The 20047-nt window shown below is 45.1% G+C and overlaps 1 protein-coding gene across 3 annotated transcripts in view; it reads left to right on the top strand.

Moving 5' to 3' along the window:
- Positions 1-20047, top strand: part of fgfr2 (fibroblast growth factor receptor 2) — a 41270-nt gene that overhangs the window by 12172 nt on the left and 9051 nt on the right. The window contains exons 5-13 of one of the 3 annotated variants that reach the window (XM_071205733.1): positions 3137-3306; positions 5198-5321; positions 10858-11048; positions 11289-11427; positions 14204-14397; positions 15049-15188; positions 17518-17639; positions 18395-18505; positions 19393-19583. In XM_071205733.1, coding sequence (XP_071061834.1) covers positions 3137-3306; positions 5198-5321; positions 10858-11048; positions 11289-11427; positions 14204-14397; positions 15049-15188; positions 17518-17639; positions 18395-18505; positions 19393-19583 — 1382 coding nt within the window. Of the gene's footprint in view, positions 1-3136; positions 3307-5197; positions 5322-10857; positions 11049-11288; positions 11428-12169; positions 12315-14203; positions 14398-15048; positions 15189-17514; positions 17640-18394; positions 18506-19392; positions 19584-20047 lie in introns of all 3 variants that reach the window. The other 2 variants (XM_034100455.2, XM_034100454.2) reach the window with 2 other exon arrangements.

The raw sequence follows: 20047 nt of genomic DNA, 5'->3' as shown, positions 1-20047 counted from the left end.
TGAGAAAGTTTTACCCAAGTTTGTGTTGGTGAGTACCTGGGGTAGTAGTGTGGTAATGAAGCCATGTGCACACATACACTCTCTGTAGTAAAGCTGAGGGCTTCCACATCTTGTCAAAATTCTGCACACGCACTGCGTCTCTCTGTGAGTCCTCCTCCTCTACTTTTGGGCTGACTGTAATTGCCTGAAATCCATTAAATATGGGGAGAGAGAGAAACTCGGCAAGAGGGAAAAAAAATGGGGGAAAGGGAAAAGATCCAGCCATTCTGCTGGTAATAAGCAGTTTGAAAACAAAGGGAAAGCTGTTCTGGCAAAACAGTTGCATTTTCTCGCCGTGTGTGTTTTTTAAAATTCAAAACCGAGATTATTATTAAGAGGAAGGGGAGGAGAAGAAAAAAGGAGGTGGGGGGGTTGTTGTTGGATCAGTACCAGCACTTCTCTGAGCTGAGGAGCCCAGGACTGGAGCGAGGGAGGAGTGTAGGCGTGGGAGGGAATGAGAGCGGAGAGTGAGGGGTGTAGCTTTATATTCCTGGCTTTCCTTTTTTCGTCCTGGAACTCTTAGAATGGGTTGGGCATCGGGCCGCTGCAAAACAGAGCATTTTCATTTGACTTTGTATAGAAGATTGAACAACAGAGTGTGTGTCCACGGTTGCATTAGGTAGTGTTATTGAAGGAGATATGGAAGAGCTTTTATAGGGATCAGTGAGGGGGTTTTGGGGTTAGAGTAGGGTAGCTAATGTCAGGCTGAGGTTAAAGAGCCACGTGGAGCCTTGCTTTCCCATGGTTGTAACAAAGTCTCCCACTGACAAATTAAAGTTAAAGCTGCACAGCAGGATTTCCATGGAAGACCAAATCTATCTCACAAGCATAGTTACAGATAATACTGAAACATAATGCATGCAGCGTAAGCTGTTATTATACTGTTAATGAATATGTATGAGATCTTGACTGATGTCCTGTTAAGGCTGCTGAAGTGAAACAACCCAATCTTTAAAAAAAACATTTGAATGTTATGGCCCCTGATATTTTTTGGGGAAAACCCATATTATTAAGTTTATGTTAAAGACATTATTTTACGAAGATGATGGCATCATTTTTGGAGTAGATCGTAAACATTTTGTAAGGTTTCAAACGCTTTTTATTGCACTGAACACCCATGTACTCACTCAGACTTACACAGAGGGTAACAGGGTAATTTATGAACATGCAAAAGGTTTGCCAAAGTTTGAACAATTATGGCTATTTCTCAACAGTGATTTCAGCATTTCTGTATTTCGTCTAAGCTCAAATTGCTTGTTTATGATGGGTGGGACTCAATTGGAAAATGTTGATGTCACATATTTCTGGAAACCAAGCAGGACTTCGAGGAGTATACTTGAAAATATTGTTTTTTGTTGGAGGAGGAAATTCACCTATTTATTTTTCTAAGTATAAACTTTGGATTAACAAAACATACACATAGTTTGTTGATTTCCAAACATTGGCCACAAATTGCTTTGTTGAGCTTGTGTAGATGCACTATAAATATGAGGCTGCCACTGAAAAATTCACTGTTGCAATACCGCTTCGGGTCGGTGATGGATTGAGCTCTCCGGAAGAACAACAAAAAGTCTTGACTCACAGAGCAGGATTTCGATAACCTCAGCTCACCCCGGGCCAGCTTAGAATAAAAAGCCGCGTGTGGGGATCCGGATGCACGGGGCTTTGGGGGGATCCTGGAGTCCGCAGCAGTTGGGCCAGTGAGAGTTTGGCTTCATCTGGAGAGAGGTCTGGGGGTCGTCTCGTTTGAAGTGCTGCCCCTCCGGACCGAGAGCATGGGAAACAGCACCGCTCACCTTTCATGTCCCAACCTCGTCGTCCGACCCCGGCTGGCAGTTTGGGGTCAGAGGTCGCTTTAGGAGAGACAGCCTCGCAATGGGCCGGTCTCCACCTAATCTGTCTGTGTCTGACCGGACGGAGTGATGACAGGGAGAGCGAATGGAGAGAAATGGAAGTGGGGGCCGAGAGGTGAAGATGCAGGAAGTGAGGCGCAGATAGTGAGAGTGAGAAGGAGGAAGAAGAAAGAGCAATGACTAATTATAGTTGGAGCACTTATTCAGGAAGGAAGAGCCCTGTTTGCTGACTTTACTCTCCAAGTATGTGCGACTTGTCCGGTGCTGCGTGCCAGAGAAAATGATGGGAGGTGTCAGATAGTATGCAGATTGGAGAGAGAGCGGAGGAACATTTTCTCCTGGGACATAAACTCAAGTTGGAGCCGGGTCATACACATGTCAGTAGTGGCCTTATCAGTGGGTATTCCCTCTGCCATATGAATAGGAAGTGACGGTGTAAAAGGCCGTTTTGGTTGTTATTTTAGTTTTTCTTCCCCTCTGAGTCCCATCTGCTTAGGCAATCACGCTCCCAGGTGCAGAGAAAAAGGGAGGGCGGGGGGGGCTTGGAGGGAAACTCCAGCTGACTGAGAGCCAGGAATTGGGAGAATATAGGGATCCAGAGATTGGACAGAACACGAGTAAGGTGACAGATTTCAGTCGGAGGATTGGTTGATAATATCTGAGTGGAGAACTCTGAAATCCTTCTTTAAACGTGACTTTCGTTTCCCCCCTGATGGCACATAATGATTGTCGAAAGGTGATAAGCCCCGTCGTCCATATCCAGCCAAGCGACAGGCAGATAAACAGGCGAGCTATGCTAATTGGAGGAATTGGAGGGAGTAAAAAAAGCCTGTAAGTGGAATGAGATGAAATTGAATGTGATGGTCTAGTTACCCTCTTGGAAACGCCCAGCCACATTCCCCCCTCAGAGCTGATGTTTTCCCCCCCTCTGCAACACCCCGCCGAGCCTACAGGGAAAGTGTGTGTTTTTATTTAACTGTGAGAGTGTGGAGCTCTGGGTTGTGTTATATCAGACAGCGTTGCCAAGTAAAGGGGGGGGGGGGGGGGGGGGGGGGGGGGGGGGGGGGGGGGGGGGGGGGTCTCTGGGAGTGTTAGGAATGGTTCAGGTTTGGCTCCTCTGCAGTCACGCTTCCATGTACATCTGCATGAGCCAGTCCAAGGCCCTGCAGCCAAAACTGTTAAAGCTGAAGACATGATTAATGAAATCTCACCCTGACTGAACACCAACTGTTCTCTGGTCGCAGGCGCTCCGTATTGGACCTCGTCAGCAAAGATGGAGAAGAAGCTGCATGCGGTGCCAGCTGCCAACACAGTCAAGTTCCGCTGTGCTGCAGGAGGCCACCCCAAGCCTAAGCTGCGCTGGCTCAAAAACAGCAGGCCTTTCCGCCAAGAGGACCGCATGGGAGGGTATAAGGTAAGATAAACAGTAATACATCGTACTTCTTTATTACAACTCACTGCCTTCTCCTGCTTATTTTTCTTGCCTTGCTGCACTTTTTTGAATGTATTTACAACTGGGCACGTCGAGTCTCCTACTTCCACTATCTTTCTCCGGCTGTCCTTTCACCCCTTTTCCACCCTTCACTGGAGAGACGGGAGGAGACAGAGGAAGCGAGGGCAGGGTTTCTGGTGTGAAATTGAAATTGCTCATCCGTGCGCCTCCTCTCGCCAGGATACTATGCAGAGGCTCTCACTGTAACTCGAAATGGTTCTTTACCCCCAACAATTAGAAACTTAAGCCCGGGGCTTAAGGGTTAAATGCCCCCAGACAGTAACGTATAGAGGAGGTAGGTAGCGTCAGGGTTGAACTGAATTGAGAATGCTGAGGTAACTCAATCAGGGAGAACAGGTCCCACTGGCTTTGGCCGTAGTATGTGATTCTATTGTTATGAAACGGGATTTACAAACACTAGTGCGTAGATGGTTAAAGTTAAACTGAAGGAGCTTGATGCAGTCACACTCTCTGTTTGTAACATTCTGCGTTAAAAGACTTCAAATCAAAACTATAAATAAACTCCCATGCATTGCCTAATTTATGGAGGGAGGGCCATCTGGAGGAACATGATAATGACATGATGTCAGTAGTCCACATACATGAGTACGACTCTCTATACTGTGGTTCCTTGTGAAGTTTTCACCCTAGTCCTGTTTTGGAAAATAAAGCAAGTTGATTTATTTGTGCTGAAAATACCTGATTCTTTATGTCATGGGAAAGTTAAGCTAGTGCACGTTTTATTTCCTCTTTGTATAAAAAAAGCCTGAAAATCAGCTACAACCCGTCCTAATGTGATGAAGTCTATTTGGATTGCATTTTATTTGTTTCGTTCTTAAATCTCCCTTTTTATCTTTCTAAGCGAATAGCATTTGAGTGAAAATGCTATAACCATATTTATAGTATGCATTTACAGTTCAGTCAGGCAGATATTACATTAATTTAAGACAAGATCCAGTGATGCTGAACACGCCTGAGGTTCCTGGTTAATGACTGACGCTTTATGAGGAAACACATCCCCCTGCCAGGAGAGTCTACAGCACATTATGATGATGTAGCTTCTCATTGGCTTTCAGCGTACACATTACAAGCGTAGACACAAAACAGGCCACTGCGTGACGGAAATGATACAGTCAGGCTGTCGGATACACTGTGGGCAGATTGTTTCTCGCTTTTTGTCAACACATGTTGGACAAAAGCTATACCTGAGCCCAGCCCTGTGGCATAATCTCTCCTTTGTGTGAAATGTAGGCCTCTACAAGCAGCGGCTACAGTCTCCGTTCAGCGGGCAGACGGAAACGCTATTGTTAGCTCACACCTGTGGATTCAATACAGGAGTCAAACTTTTTTTTCTCCAAATAATAATGAATGTGTGAATGAATGAGAAAACTGTGTTTCAGACTACAACGGTGGGGTTTACCACCAAAGAAAACAGGGCCAGACAGAAGGACGTGTTGGGGTCTTTGATAGGTGTTTTCGTTGACAAAAGAAAATGGTATCTTACCTTTTTTCGCTACTTATCAGAAATCCAAAAAATAATCAGACACTAATAATGTGTAAGAAATAAGGGTATTATTTCCGGTTGACCAATATTGCAGGTATTCAAATAAATAAAAAAGTCCCTAAGGAGGAATCAGCCTGTCATCAGCCTCACTATTGTTTTCCAACTCCCGTCTTTCACTCTTCTGAATAAATCCCCTCATTTTTTTCATCCTTCTCATTTTGAATGTCACCTGCATTTTTGTGTGTGTATTTATTATGTGTATCAATGAGTGTGTGAGTGTAACAAGAAACCCCTGCCTCTCGTTCCCAGGTGCGTAGCCAGCACTGGACCCTGATCATGGAGAGCGTGGTGCCGTCGGACAAGGGCAACTACACCTGCCTGGTGGAGAACGAGTACGGAGCCATCAACCACACCTACACCCTGGACGTAGTGGGTCAGTACTGCACACACGCATACACTCAAACTTGGAGTACTGTGAGACTAATGAAGGCAAGATGGAGGGATGGTGGGAGGGGAGGCAAGCAGAAATAGTTTTTGCTGTGTGTGTGTGTGTGTGTGTGTGTGTGTGTGTGTGTGTGTGTGTGTGTGTGTGTGTGTGTGTGTGTGTGTGTGTGTGTGTGTGTGTGTGTGTGTGTGTGTGTGTGTGTGTGTGTGTGTGTGTGTGTGTGTGTGTGTGTGTGTGTGTGTGTGTGTGTGTGTGTGTGTGTGTGTGTGTGTGTGTGTGTGTGTGTGTGTGTGTGTGTGTGTGTGTGTGTGTGTGTGTGTGTGTGTGTGTGTGTGTGTGTGTGTGTGTGTGTGTGTGTGCTGTTTGATCACTCTGGATGCAGGTGCAGGTCAATAAATGCTGCCAAGTGTGTGGATTATGATGTGGTTATTATTATATGATATTAAAAATTATATATTTTTACAATTGATTCTGGGAAATCCCAATTTTATGATTGTATTATGTGTTTACGATGTCCAATTAGCTTATATGTATTAGGTAGGCTCATTGATGCACCGACTTTGTGTTGTTTTGCTCTTTTTGCTTATCACGCATCCTCACAGACTAATACAAATGTCATCTCTTCACCAACAACAAAAACAATATTTTACTGGAACTACTTTTAATTGAAGAAATATATCCTCGGAAAATTGTTGACAGTCCTTAGCAACGAGGAAATAGTTTCTGGGAAAAAGCACATTGTTTTCCAGTATTCTAAATACAATTGTTCATGCTTTGAGCACCACAGCCTTGGATAACAAAACAACAACTAGTATATTGCTCAATACCACAAAATGGAAGTAGAAAGATATGTTAATTGTGGTATTTTTGGATGAACAGACCCTTAAAAGGGGCCCTATTTTGCTTATCTTGTTTGGGTTTCCATTTCCTGCAGTGTGTTATATATGTGTTTGTGCATTTAAAGGTGGGGTAGGTAAGTTTGAGAAACCGGCTCGAGATCGCTAGAATTTGAAAATACACAACCGGAGAAAATCTGCCACTTCCTCACAGAGCCCCTCCTCCAACACACACGAACGCACACATGACCAATGAGGGCACGAGATAAGTTTGTGCCCCGATGGAAGGCTGACAGGCAGGTAGGCCATCCAGTTATTTTAGCCGGGCTGGCTAAAATGATTGGTCGTGCTTTTTACAGTGCTACGGCTTCCACAGATGAATTTTTTTAATGGATTTTTTGTCAAAGCACTGAAGATATTCATTGCTATTGAGATGTTAAGAGCATTCCATGGAATATAACCAAAAGTATATCTCGAGCCGGTTTCTCAAACGTACCTACCCCACCTTTAAGTCTGCAAAGGCTAACATCCCAAAGTTCACACCAGGGCGAGTTTCTCTCCTACATACTTCCCCCCCTGCCTGAAGCGCCTCCATTGTTTTTAAAATGTTGTTTTTCAATGTATTGAACATGTTAAATGTTGTAGTCATTTCCATGAAATAATGACATGGCACTGTAACACTCAAGCTTCTATTGGCTAGTGCTCCAAAACATTGTACGTGTACGGCTAAGGGGCGGGACATCTCTAAGCGGTTGACAATTCAAAACAGAGCCGACCAGCTAACCAATCAGAGCACACCAGGCTCTGGTTTCAGACAGAGGGTGAAAAGAAATGCTGCAGCACAGGCAGTATGAGAAAAATAAAGACCTTTTTTGAACATTAACGCATGGAGACATGTCACAGTCGATGCACAAAATACAAATATGAACCTGACAACGAGTATAATAGGGCCCCTTTAATGTTGGCTGAGGTATGATGAGGACGTAAAGCGTTTGCTGATGATCCTCGTCAGGACAATGTGCTACCCTCAGCACAATACAGCGAGTTCAGACCCAACTCAGTCAACCCCTCACTGTGACCTTTGGAGCGCAGAAAGAGTGTTTTTCTGCTCAGTTTGCAGAATCGATGGAAAGCGGGGACAACAAGCGGAGTGGGATAACGCTAGTAAATCCATGTGTGCTTGTGAAAGAGAGGACCGTAACTTTTCCCTGAATTGATGCTCCTGATCTTTTGGCCTCAATCGAACCACAATACAAGCGATCAGTACCCATTGAAGTTTATCTGACACAATGGATCTTCTAAAGGCTGGTCAATAATCAGTAGATAAACCTGCAACTGTTTGGTCACTCTATATCTGTGTCTGTATGTAGAATTATTCTCCTACATTCACCTCTTTCCTGGAGAGACGTGCTGTAATTACACACTTCTGTTTTGATTTGCGTATCCATGGTAATAAGGAGTATTATTTTCATTATATCAGATCGAGATTGAATACCTGAGGGTTCTACGAGCGTAAGGGCATAGAAACACATGAAGGTCCACGCACATGCTCCCCAACTCCGGCCCCCTGCTCTGCTCCCCTCTGCATTTAGCTAAAGCTCTCCTTCAGACTGCATATTTCTGTTTTTGTTCGGTTTTATTGCACCGCAGTAAACCCCCTCCACGTCTGGCTCCACAGGCGCTGCCCCCTGCAACTTCTTGCTTCATGTTCTCCATTATAGCGGGGTGGGCAGAGGGAGGAGAGCGGGAGAAAGAGGAAAGGAGGGGAAACAGAGCCAGAAACGGTGCTCTTATCAGTCTTTTATTTGACCCAAATGACCTGCAGGATCAGCTATTAAAACCAAGAGGAACCAGTCATTTCTGGTTCAAACTGGCCTCTGGAGAAAGGGGCACAGTCAACACAGCTCAGTGACCACGCAGCACTTTGTTGGTAGCCCCATGCCATCCTGTGCCATGCCGTGCTCACTTCCTGTGCCCGTACCCCGTCCTGAACCTTAATGCCCTGTGTGCCAAGCCACCAGGTTACCCGGAGTTCACCGGTCTCGCATGGCACACCAAGGAATGCCCCTTGCCCGTCTCCTCGCACTTCTTTTTTGCCTCCCTCCCATTGTGGCTGCCATCAAATATCTCTCCACTAATGACTTAATTGATTAATGTATTCAGTTTTAAAATGGGTCACTACACATTGGTCACTGCAAAACATAAAACAGCACAGCGCAGTCTGCACTTTCATTTGATTTGATGCCTGCAGTGATGGAAAAAGTACTCAGATTTTTCACAAAAAATATAAAAACAACACCATTTCATAATCTAAAAACTACAGAATTATCAGCAACAAAAGCTCAGCTTCAAAATAAACATATGGATTAAAATGATCCCAAGGAGAGATGTATTATTAAAGGTATCAGATTGTTAATATACAGAAAGTCCCAAATTAGCGCTTGGGCCCTCAAAAAGGGAGGGTCCAAATAAATCTGAGATGTGGTGATGATTAATGGGAGATTCTTAGAAATATCATGAAACCATAAAAGTTCTGATAAATGTGGTGGACTAAATGGTACAATATTTTCCTCTTGACCTAGGAAGGACGTTTTTACATAGCAAGAAAGTACATTAAAAGTATACCAAAATATATTACTTGAGTAAATATACTTTGCTACATTCCACATGGATACAGGCAAAACCACCGTAGCTGTTTGTCTAGGCATTCCCTCATTTTCTGCTACAGACATTTTTTAAATCCTTAAAAGCTATTTCATATTTTTCCCATCATCCTTTGTGTATTTCCCCGCCTAACTGTAGCCTCCTTGTGTGAGGTTAACAGACCATACAGAAGCTTCTCTGCCCACACACATGAACACACCACACGATATACCCTTTATCTAATTTCAACTTTTATTGTTTTGGGGTTTCTCCATAATCATGATGTGGCCATTTTATCGCACTACAAACTGATTCTGTCCTTTAGTCTGAGGTGTATGCAGCTCTGAATGCTCCTGCTAATATTTAGGTCAAATATAATACAAGTTAAAATGCATGTCTACTCCTCTACATGTGTTTTTCCATCATGCCAGAAACGTTTGGCTCTTTGCTGACAGACTGATTTAAGTCCATCACCTCTCTTTGCACGGGAAAGATCAGGAGGGTGAAGAGGCCTGTGAAATATGGAGAATGAGAGAAAAGGGAGGGGGGGGGAGAGACAATAAACAGGGCGGGCCCTAGGAAAGTGCAGGAAGGGGGAGGGAGACGGGGGAGGGATTGAGAAGGGGTGGGAATCATCTGACAGACTTCAGAAAGATGGAGCAGAGAGACGGACATATGGAAGAAGTCTCTGCCTGCTTGTTTCTGCACTCTCCATCTGTGGATCTCTCCCATCACCCACCCTCCTCACTCTCCATTTCAGCCCTCCTTCTTTTAAACCCAGCCTCTAAACTCCTTCACACAGCCTCACCCTCTGACCATCCCCCCCTGACCCACCCCCGACCTTCTACACACTCGGCGCACCTACCTTAAGGCTTTGTTTTGAAAAGGCTCTGCAGCGCCCCAGGCTTAGTGATGTCATTTTGTGTGTGTGTGTGTGTGTGTGTGTGTGTGTGTGTGTGTGTGTGTGTGTGTGTGTGTGTGTGTGTGTGTGTGTGTGTGTGTGTGTGTGTGTGTGTGTGTGTGTGTGTGTGTGTGTGTGTGTGTGTGTGTGTGTGTGTGTGTGTGTGTGTGTGTGTGTGTGTGTGTGTGTGTGTGTGTGTGTGTGTGTGTGTGTGTGGTGTGTGTGTGTGTGTGTGTGTGAGAGAGAGATGGCAGGGGGTGGTTGCTGTCAGTGTGGGGGTTGGTGGGCTCCTCAGTATGGTTGTGAGTGCCGGGTAGTGTTTTGAAAGGGGGCATTGTTCAATAGGTCTCGCTCTGTTTGGATTCGCAGGCCAAATGTGTGCGTGTTAAAGAATGCAGATCGCTGGGTTGCTACCAAGGTGTTTCACTTTCCAAGAATGACACGTCGTTTTTCTTAACCCTCGACTCATGTGCAACAAAGTCCTCCTGCAGCTGAGTTCTTTATCTATTAGTGATACTACATGAGTCTGTGCCTCTTTGTTTTTTTGCAAAGTCTTAAAATGCAGAGGAGATAAGAGAGAGGCAGCCAGTCAGGATCATGCTGTCAGGGCTGATGGGAAACATTTACACTCGTAGTACGTGAAGTTCTGCTTTTGCAAAGATAAACTAGACTTCATGTTTCTTAAAGGGAAATAACACCTTTTTAAGTTTAGACACAGCCTTAGTCTACACTTCCCGTGAAAAGTATTTTGTGTGTTTTAATTACTGTTAAATTATCTATTAACGTATTCAGAACCTTTGCCTTTAAACAAGCATTAGGGCTCCCATAATGTTGAAATGTCACAATAGATATTAAAGTTTGAGTATCATTAAAGTCATTCCCAGGCTGCAATGACATGCATAGAAGCTATGAGCTTAAGTATGACCCGGAAACACAAACCATGCAGAGAAGACAGGGCTTTTTTGAGAAGGGATAGGCACTAAAACTGAGCGTTTCATAGAGAGGGTAAATAAAGTCATGTTCAGACAGACAGACAACATTAAAGCAAGTAAAAAGGTTGGAGAAATCTAAAATACTAATGTGAACAATGAAAATTAATATTGGTGAACCAGTTTTAATCAACCATGTCCCCCCTTACTAACAGAACGGTCCCCTCATCGACCGATCCTCCAGGCGGGTCTCCCGGCCAACACCACAGTAAACGTCGGGGAGGACGCCCGTTTCGTCTGTAAGGTCTACAGCGACGCCCAGCCTCACATCCAGTGGCTCAAACACATCACTCAGAACGGTAGTCGCTACGGCCCCGACGGACACCCATACGTCCGAGTGTTGAAGGTACATTCCCGCACTTCCTCTTTTAGATTTGATTCTTTTGATTATAGTTCCTCCTTTTTGCTTTGCTGGTGTATTGCCAGATGTTGCAGGTGTTGTTGATACCAAGCCATAACAGGTCTAATAATTTCTCCCTTATTAAAGTGATAGGTGTTTTCCATGCTGGCTATGGTGGTGATTCCAGAAATACAGTATCTGTAGTCACGATGTCTGATTTGACAAGTATGTGTGTGTGGATTGCAGCGTTCAGGCATTAACAGTTCCGACGTGGAGATGCTCACCCTCACCAACGTGACGGAGGCGGACGCTGGAGAGTATATCTGTAAAGTCTCCAATTATATAGGCGAGGCCAACCAGTCGGGCTGGCTCACAGTCGTCCCAGGTAACCTTCGAGACCTGACTACCCACCTTCCTCCCCCCCCCCCCGCTCCCGGTGTGGTTTCCTGGGCTCTGTCCCTGACCTGCTGTGCTGTGGTGGTCCTTCTGGTGGTCCTTCTGGTGGTCTCTTGGTGCTCCTGGGGCTCACACCCCCTTTCTCTCCCCCTAATGGTACATCCTTGTGTTTCAGCTGCTCCTTCCACTGCGGGGATTGGTGCAGTCATGGAAGCACTGGTGCCTACCTAGACACTGACATTGTCACAGCTAGCATGTGACGTTCACATTCTGTCTCTTACAAGCTGTGTCAAGATGGTGTACGGTGGTGCAATACAGTGCTCTCCATGCTAGTTGTGTTTGTGTTGTTGCATGTGTCCAATCCAGTTATGGATTAGACTTCTATTAGCAGGTCTTATTGGTGACGGGGGTCTTTTTGGTTGTTTTGTTTTTGGTGTATTTTCTATTTTGGTGGGATCTATCTGTTTCTGTGTTTATGAACCCTCCTCCTCCTCCTCCTCCTCCTCCTCCTCCTCACCCCCACAGCCTTTGCTCTAGATGGGACCTCGCAGATGGAAGCCATCCAGCTCCTCTTATTTCTCTTTTGGTGTTTTGGGTCTGATTTTTTTTTTTTCTCTCCTCCCCATTTCCTCTTTCCTTCCTCCCCCCCCCCCCAACCCCCTCTGCTCTGATCTTCTTCCCGCTCTTTCTTCTTTGACACCTCCCCATTTCCCTCCTCTTCTTCTCCCCAGACTGCAGGTGTTAACACCACAGATAAGGAGATAGAAGTTCTCTACTTGCCCAATGTAACATTTGGAGATGCTGGGGAGTATACGTGCTTGGCGGGTAATTCTATTGGGATCTCCTTTCACACTGCTTGGTTGACGGTGCTTCCAGGTATATACACTCGTGTACTGTCCTCTCTTTTCCTTCTCTCAGCCTGTTTGTTTATGTCATTACAATGACCTCTGCGGAAGGCAAGTCCCTCCCCCGGAGTCCGAGGCGTACAGCTCAAATATTAGATTACTGCCATGAACCTGCACGGTCAACATCCGAGACAATGAAACGTAAGAGCAGGGAGCATATATTCAAAAATATTATCTGGATTGGCGAGCTGTTGAAAGCTCAGAGCAGATAAGAAGGTAGTTTGCAGACAACTTATTATAACTCTGAGACGGAAGTGGGGCTCCCAGAGCGGCTCGAGTGTCTCCGGACTCCAAAAGGAGGGGAGGGTGTGTTGCCCGCCTTCTCTCTTCCTTCTATCTCTCCTATGCACCTTGGGAAAAGTCTTTCAGTGCCACATTTTTGTTCTGCATGCAAGATGTGTGAAGTGTTTATTTGTATGCCTTAAAAGCATTCTTCAACTCTTCCCTGGCTCTGATAATTAGCTTCTTTAAAGATCCTTATTTCATCTTGAAATAAAGATCGAAAGGTAAAGCTCAACACTCGCTCAAAGTTGGCTTGGCTTTCTCAATTATCAAGGCCAACCCTCTCCGGCTCGACACAGGGAATGACTCATGCGTGTGCATATTTGTGGGTTCTCGTTTATCAACTTGTTTTATCCTATTTTTGCCCCTTGCTGTCTGTCAGGCCTGTAATTATGCATACCAAAGGATCACATACATACAACTTAGTGTCTGCAAGTTCATTTCAGGCTAAGTTGAAAACATGTTCTGCTCAAGTTGTAGCCGAAAGCAGTCCGGGCATAAAATGAGATCGATGAGACTCCCTTAATGTCTTAAGCAGACACCAGTTTTGTTTTGTCTGTAAACAATACAGCGTAATGATCACAGGCTAGCCATTTCCTGTAGGACTAATATATCATATGTATTGCCCTTGATTTGCTCTATCTGCACTGATGGCGCCTTCGAGGCTACGGCTTCTGTGTGTGCGCTGTGGCTTTTGGACCAGCAGATACAAAGCAGACAGGAAAAAAGGTTCCTAATGAAGCTTCACCTCCAGCTGGCTTCTTGGTTGGTTGGTTGGCTGTGCTGCACAAGAGCCTTGTTTGTGGTCTGTGTATTATGGAACAGTCCATTTCTACAGCACACACACAGACGCACGCAAACCCGACCCATTTCCTCGACAGGAAGTTGAGGCCATATACAACCACGAAGGACACCGCTGTCCCTTGTTTGCGATCTGAAGTGAAGCGCGTATTGTTCCGGCGGCTGTGGGTGTGTGTTTGTGCTTGCGTGTCTCCAACATTAGCGCAGACATATGCAGGCCTGGTTGTGCTGAGTCAACATTGTAAATCTGTTAAAGCCCTCAATGTTGGTTTGAAAAAACAGTGTGTGTGCCGTTACTCAGGGAAGAAGTGCGAGAGAAGGATTCTTAAAAATCATTTCTGTTTAGTTTGCCTGCCGATTGTGATTACATTAACGCATGAGTCATCCCCGAGCATCTGTCTCTGTGTTTGCTGTCTGATATCCATGTGTGTCTGTTCAAATAGAGAAAGTGTCGTGTGTGTGTGTGTGTGTGTGTGTGTGTGTGTGTGTGTGTGTGTGTGTGTGTGTGTGTGTGTGTGTGTGTGTGTGTGTGTGTGTGTGTGTGTGTGTGTGTGTGTGTGTGTGTGTGTGTGTGTGTGTGTGTGTGTGTGTGTGTGTGTGTGTGTGTGTGTGTGTGTGTGTGTGTGTGTGTGTGTGTGTGTGTGTGTGTGTGTGTGTGTGTGTGTGTGTGTGTGTGTGTGTGTGTGTGTGTGTGTGTGTGTGTGTGTGTGTGAGAGACTTGCTATATATTTCTTCCCCTGACCTCCGTCTCACTGCTCACCTTTTATTTTTTCTCAGCCCTTGAGAAAACCCCAGGGCCCCTTTCCCCAGACTATGTGGAGATCGCCATATACTGCGCGGGCGTCTTCCTCATCGCCTGCATGGTGGGCATCGTGGTGGTGTGCCGCATGAGGAACACTGCAAAGAAACCCGACTTTGGGAACCAACCGGCCGTCCACAAACTGAGCAAGCAGATGCCCTTGCGCCGCCAGGTAACAGAAAGTAGATAAAGAGTTCTAAAGGCATTTAACACCCCTAGAGGAGAAAATCACACACTGCAAAAATACAATGTCAGATAACATAATAATATCATAATTAGGATTATTAGAAAGGAGGCTAATGCTGCAAAAGCATAATAAAATATACTATGGAAATAATAACAATTATTTTGTATGCAAAACAATCGGAAACTCAAAACTCTTGTGGTATTTATACAATCTACCTCCAGCCTAATTTAGAAGGTATGCATTTCTGAGCAAGTTAGCACTGCTGCCATTTTTAGATTTTTTTCCCTCTGTGCGAGCCATGCTTTTCCCTGAAGGGAAACGAAAAAATGTACGCTCCAAAAGGTACAAAAAGTGTTGGATTACATTCTATCGAGAGACTGATTCCCGTGTCAAGGTAAGTTTAGGGCGGAGAGAGCAGAGAAGAGCCCTGGGATGGAAGAGTGAAGAGGCCGAATGATCCACACACATTCATCAATACTATATATTTGTTAATCTGCCCTACTTATCAACTTTCCTTGAAAATCCAGTCAATCATGCACTTTCACATTACCTCTGACTCCTCTAGTGATGCCTTAGAGCTTTAGCTGACGTATGAACCCAGACTCCGGTGATCAGCCAATCCTTCTACTCCTACAGGTGTCCACAGACTCCAGCTCTTCCATGAACTCCAGTACGCCACTGGTACGCATCAAAACACGGCGGGGCTCTGCGCACGACGACCCGATCCCGGAGTATGATCTTCCCGAGGATCCGCGCTGGGAGTTTTCCAGGGACAGGTGAGGGCCGTCCTTTTCATAGTGTGCGTGTCTGCCTAGTTACTCCGATTAGCTCCGAAATGGTATGAGTTTTGACGTGAGTCACTCTTCACCCTTCCACTAAGTTTCACGATAAAGGGCCCAGCAGTGTTTCCGTCATCTTGCTGAAAAACAGACACAGAATTCAGCAAACAAATAAACCTTTGGATGTTTATATTATTTTCGGAATGGAAAATAGATTGAGTGATTCTGCTAGTTTCATCAAGATGAATGTTTGGCCATGTAAACAGTCATTATGACCGAGTCCTAATTGCAAGTTTTACATAGTTTCAAAAAGGAAAATATGTAATTATGTAAACTCATCCCCTGCAGAAAGCATTAAAAAGCCTTTAAAATGCAAATCTGCTTTAGAGTGCCACTTTTTCTGAAAGAGGGAATGCATTCTAACACAATCAGGATTCAAAGCCTGCATATAGTGCCTGTTCGACACCGCATGACAACTCTCAGTGCTGAACTCACCCTTTTGTGATTGTCCTCGACGCTAATACAACTATTTTTGGCTAGCATAGTGCATTACAGTAGCCGATAACAACAAGATTACAACATAATAAGCATCTGTGTGATTGTATCTGGGCTGCTTAATGATCAGATAACTATTGTTGTAGGTGAAAAGGGCCATTAACACTGATACGCAGCATGCAATATGACTAAGTGCAGATGCATGCTCGTGGTGTCTGAGATAAAGGCTGTTGTAGTAAAACGACCTGAACTTGGCACCTTGGCATAATGCCTCATCATCGCAACTGCTGCTGCTGCTGCTGCTGCTGCTGCTGCTGCTGCTGCTGCTGTGTCACACTCTCACTCACACACATGCTTCTGATGCTAAGGAATGAAGCGGTGCTAATTACTGGTTAGCACTAGCAGCTCTCATCTGCGTGTTTGGGCTAGGAGGGTTTGCGCTGTCTCATACCAGAGGAATTAGCACCACCAAGGTTTCCATTCGTCACGGTTGCAGCGGAACACGAAGGCCTGCCTCTTGTTTAAATGGTTGTAGAAATCATCTTGGATCATAAATTCTACCATCACTTACCAGTAAAAGAAAATCTGATTTCAAACTCTCTCTGCAGCAGAATGGCTTTCTAGGGGAAAAGTTTAGATTTGAATTGATGAGTCCACCGAATGGGTTGTTTTGTCTGGGCTGAATAAACCTCTGTGCGCCTCTCTGTTTGGGTCTTTATTCCTCGCCTGTCATCCCAGGGCCTGAGGGATCATGTTGGGGTTGCAAAACGCTGAGGAATGCGAACGTTTGCTGTTTGGATGGAGGAAAAATAACATTGATTATGTGTGGCTGGATGCACAGAATGGTTGCCATTGAGCGTGGCGAGTGTGTGGACAGATAGGGGATTGTGTTACTACGGCACGGCGCAGACCTCAGGCCCTGGGCTCTGCGGCATGCAGTGTGAGTGTTTACATAGCCAGGACACTGGGCCTTGAGGGGTGGGGCTACACATGTCAATCAAATTAGATTGCATAAGCCACACTGCTAGTTCAGGGGTCAGATAGGTGCTTTGGCTCTCATGGAGAGTTGAGAAAGAGCATGTGTGGGAGAGTATATATTACGGACTACATTTATAAAAGCAGCCAAAATAGTGAAATGTCAGTTAAAAAACATTTATTTCGATTTTTTTACTCATTCAATATTTAAATATCCTAAATTCATTCAATTTTGTCTGTTGATCTCAGGACCGCGGGTGCAATATTTAGGAAAGTAATATGCATTTTTAACGCGAATGTAGATTGTAACTTACTTCATTAACTTTTCAGCCTTCATTGACAATAGAAATTGTGAGACATTAACAATGAATAGTACTTAAATCTCCATCTACTATAGCAGTCAGGCCCTCCTGTGGGGCAACACAAAGCCAGCTTTCCATCAGTCACAGGCTAATGTGTCAGGGCTAAGCTAAGCCCTGTGTAATGGCTTGTAAAGAGTGTATATTGGAACATGTCAAGGCAGGGTAAACAGTTTAGAAATGAGTTGCTTTATCAGGTGATTATCACTGCCATGTCTGCCTTCCTACCTACTGCCCTGGCACAGGCTGCAGTCACCACGCCAATAAAGCACTCACACAGACACAATCTGATTGAAACAGAGAGAGTGAACTAGTAAAAAACACATACAGGGTGAGGTTGAGAAACTGGCTCGGTGCCTGGTTACAATACCTCTCCCTCTCTATCTAACGGAGGGAATCGATGCCACAGTCAAGTCAAGTTGATGAGTTTTTGTTGCAGCATCTAAACAGCTCCCCGTCTTGTTTTTTGTGCCCTATTTCCCGTCTGGCGAAAGCAGGTTGACCCTGGGCAAACCCCTCGGTGAAGGCTGCTTTGGTCAAGTGGTGATGGCCGAAGCTCTGGGCATCGATAAGGACAAACCCAAGGACGCTGTAACGGTCGCTGTCAAGATGCTGAAAGGTAAGTGGCGCCACACAATCACAGAGAGGTTGTAATGGCAAACGTCTGGCTTAAAACCAGACGTACACTGCTTCATTATGTCTTGTGGGGCAACGTGAGTGCTCCAGTGAGGGTTCAGTGGAAGTGCAAGGCGGGGCCTGGGGCTGTCATTAGTATTCGTTATTGGTCGTTGTTGAGTGACGGCTAAGGGAAGGCAGCGTTGTGTAGGTAAGGGTTAGGGGCGGTCACATACCTGACCCCAGAGCAGCAGCTGGCTGGAGCTCAGTCAGCACCCACACAAAGAGGCAAGTCACACCAGCACTGCTAAGATTAATGAAAGCAGCACGGGGGGGGTTGGAGTTAGGGGGGCAGTTAGTTCAGGTACAACAGCAGGTTATTGGACCAACCTTGACAATGGGAATCTGCTTTCTAGGTAAGGTAATGGTGCGGAGGAATGCAGGCAATGCTATTTGACTGTCTGGATACCTGGCTCAATCCCTCCCATGAAAAAGGAGCCTCCACAGAAAATAGTGCTCCAGATTGAACGTCTTTAATTCCTCCTCCTCCCTGAAAGGAGGCCTCTGTGGTGTGTGAGGAGCGTCTCTCTCTCCGCAGTAACTTAAGCCCATATTGTCTGTCAGCCGCACTTAATCAGAAGCACCTAGAACACACGGGGAAGATACAGAGAGGAGAGGTTAAAGGGCAGACAGGGCTAAGCTGTGTTTGTTTGATGAGTTTCCCCTGACAACGTTCAATCCAAATTCTTCTGTCCTTAGATGACGCCACTGAGAAAGACCTATCTGACCTGGTGTCAGAGATGGAGATGATGAAGATGATTGGCAAGCATAAGAACATCATTAATCTATTGGGAGCCTGCACCCAAGACGGTGAGTAGGACGGGACCCGACATAACGCACATTACGATTTTATTCCACAAGTAATGCTTCAGCTTCAGCTTTGTGAACCTTTTGTGTCATTTTATATGAAAAGTTTGCAACACACTTCAAACAAATTCATAATATGTGTCATCAGACACCCTTGAAGCGGTTTGTATCTGATATAGAAAGGTTTTAATTGGATGTGAAGTGTGGATAAAGCTGAGCACTCCAAGAATTTTTCTTCTCTCAAAGCTACTTTTGAAGATCAGTGGAGCCACGATTGTTTGAAGAATCTAAAATAAATACTATGCTGAGGAATGCCACTAAGGGTTATTGTCCTTATCGATGAAACTGATGATTATTTTCTCGCAATATTAATTGGCCTCAAATGTCAGAAAAAAGAAGAATCCCAGTTTGTTTTCCCTTCAAAGGGATGTCTTTATATGCTTTTGCTTTCTCAGTCTGAAGATATTGAGTTTAATATGATATAACACAGAAAATCCAAAAATCTTATCTTAATATTTGAGAGGCTTAGAACTGATTATTCTTACATTTCTGCATGAAACAATACTTTTCAATCAATCAATTACCGAACTAGTTAGTATTTAATAATCTATTGCGAATACATTATTTGACTAAGCATTTCAGATTCACTATGCCCATTTTCACCCAACATGTTTTCAGTCACTGCAAGGTTGATTTAACTAGTTTTGGAGATGGGAATCTAGGCCATTTGGAAGTCATTTTCCTTAAGTTCTTTTCAAACTGAATTATCCCAGAATCCTGCATCAAGTCTGAACATGTATTATAGTCCATTACAAATGATCTCAGTGTCACTTTTTCTCAAAGGGAATGATTTATGTTCAACAGCTAATGCAGGTCTTTCCTCCCCGCAGGCCCCCTCTATGTGATAGTGGAGTACGCGTCCAAAGGCAACCTGAGGGAGTACCTCCGATCCCGCCGGCCGCCCGGCATGGAGTACTCCTACGACATCACCCGGGTCTCAGACGAGCAGCTTACTTTTAAAGATCTGGTGTCCTGCACTTATCAGGTGGCACGGGGCATGGAGTACTTGGCATCACAGAAGGTAAGGATGCACACACACACACGGAAAGTTCTCACAACAGTCCGCTGCTGGCAGATCTTAGTTCACATAGCATTTGATGAATTGTATCCAGGAGGGTTTTCCGTGCGTCACTGTGGGAATATCCTAAAAACACTTCTCTGACCCCCTGCCCAATCCCCGCATTGTCTCTCAATCCACGACAAAAGCCCCTCTGTGTGGAAGAGCTGCGAGGATTTCACAATGGGGGTACGGCCATGTTGGGCCAAACGCAGCCTCACGCTCCCTCTCACTGTTGGAATGTGACAGCGTACTGTCTCCCATGCACACACACATGTACATGCGTGCACATGCGCGCTGGTGCACATAAACAACGTGGACCATATATGTGCTGAAGCATGCGAGGAATCCTTTCTTATCCAGACATGTTGGTGCAGTCATCGTGGCGTCATGTTAGTGCTACCTCAGGAGATTTCTGGATGATTACA

This window comes from Pseudochaenichthys georgianus, chromosome 15, assembly GCF_902827115.2.
Source record: "Pseudochaenichthys georgianus chromosome 15, fPseGeo1.2, whole genome shotgun sequence".
Lineage (NCBI taxonomy): Eukaryota > Metazoa > Chordata > Actinopteri > Perciformes > Channichthyidae > Pseudochaenichthys > Pseudochaenichthys georgianus.
This window is presented reverse-complemented; position numbering and strand designations above follow the sequence as displayed.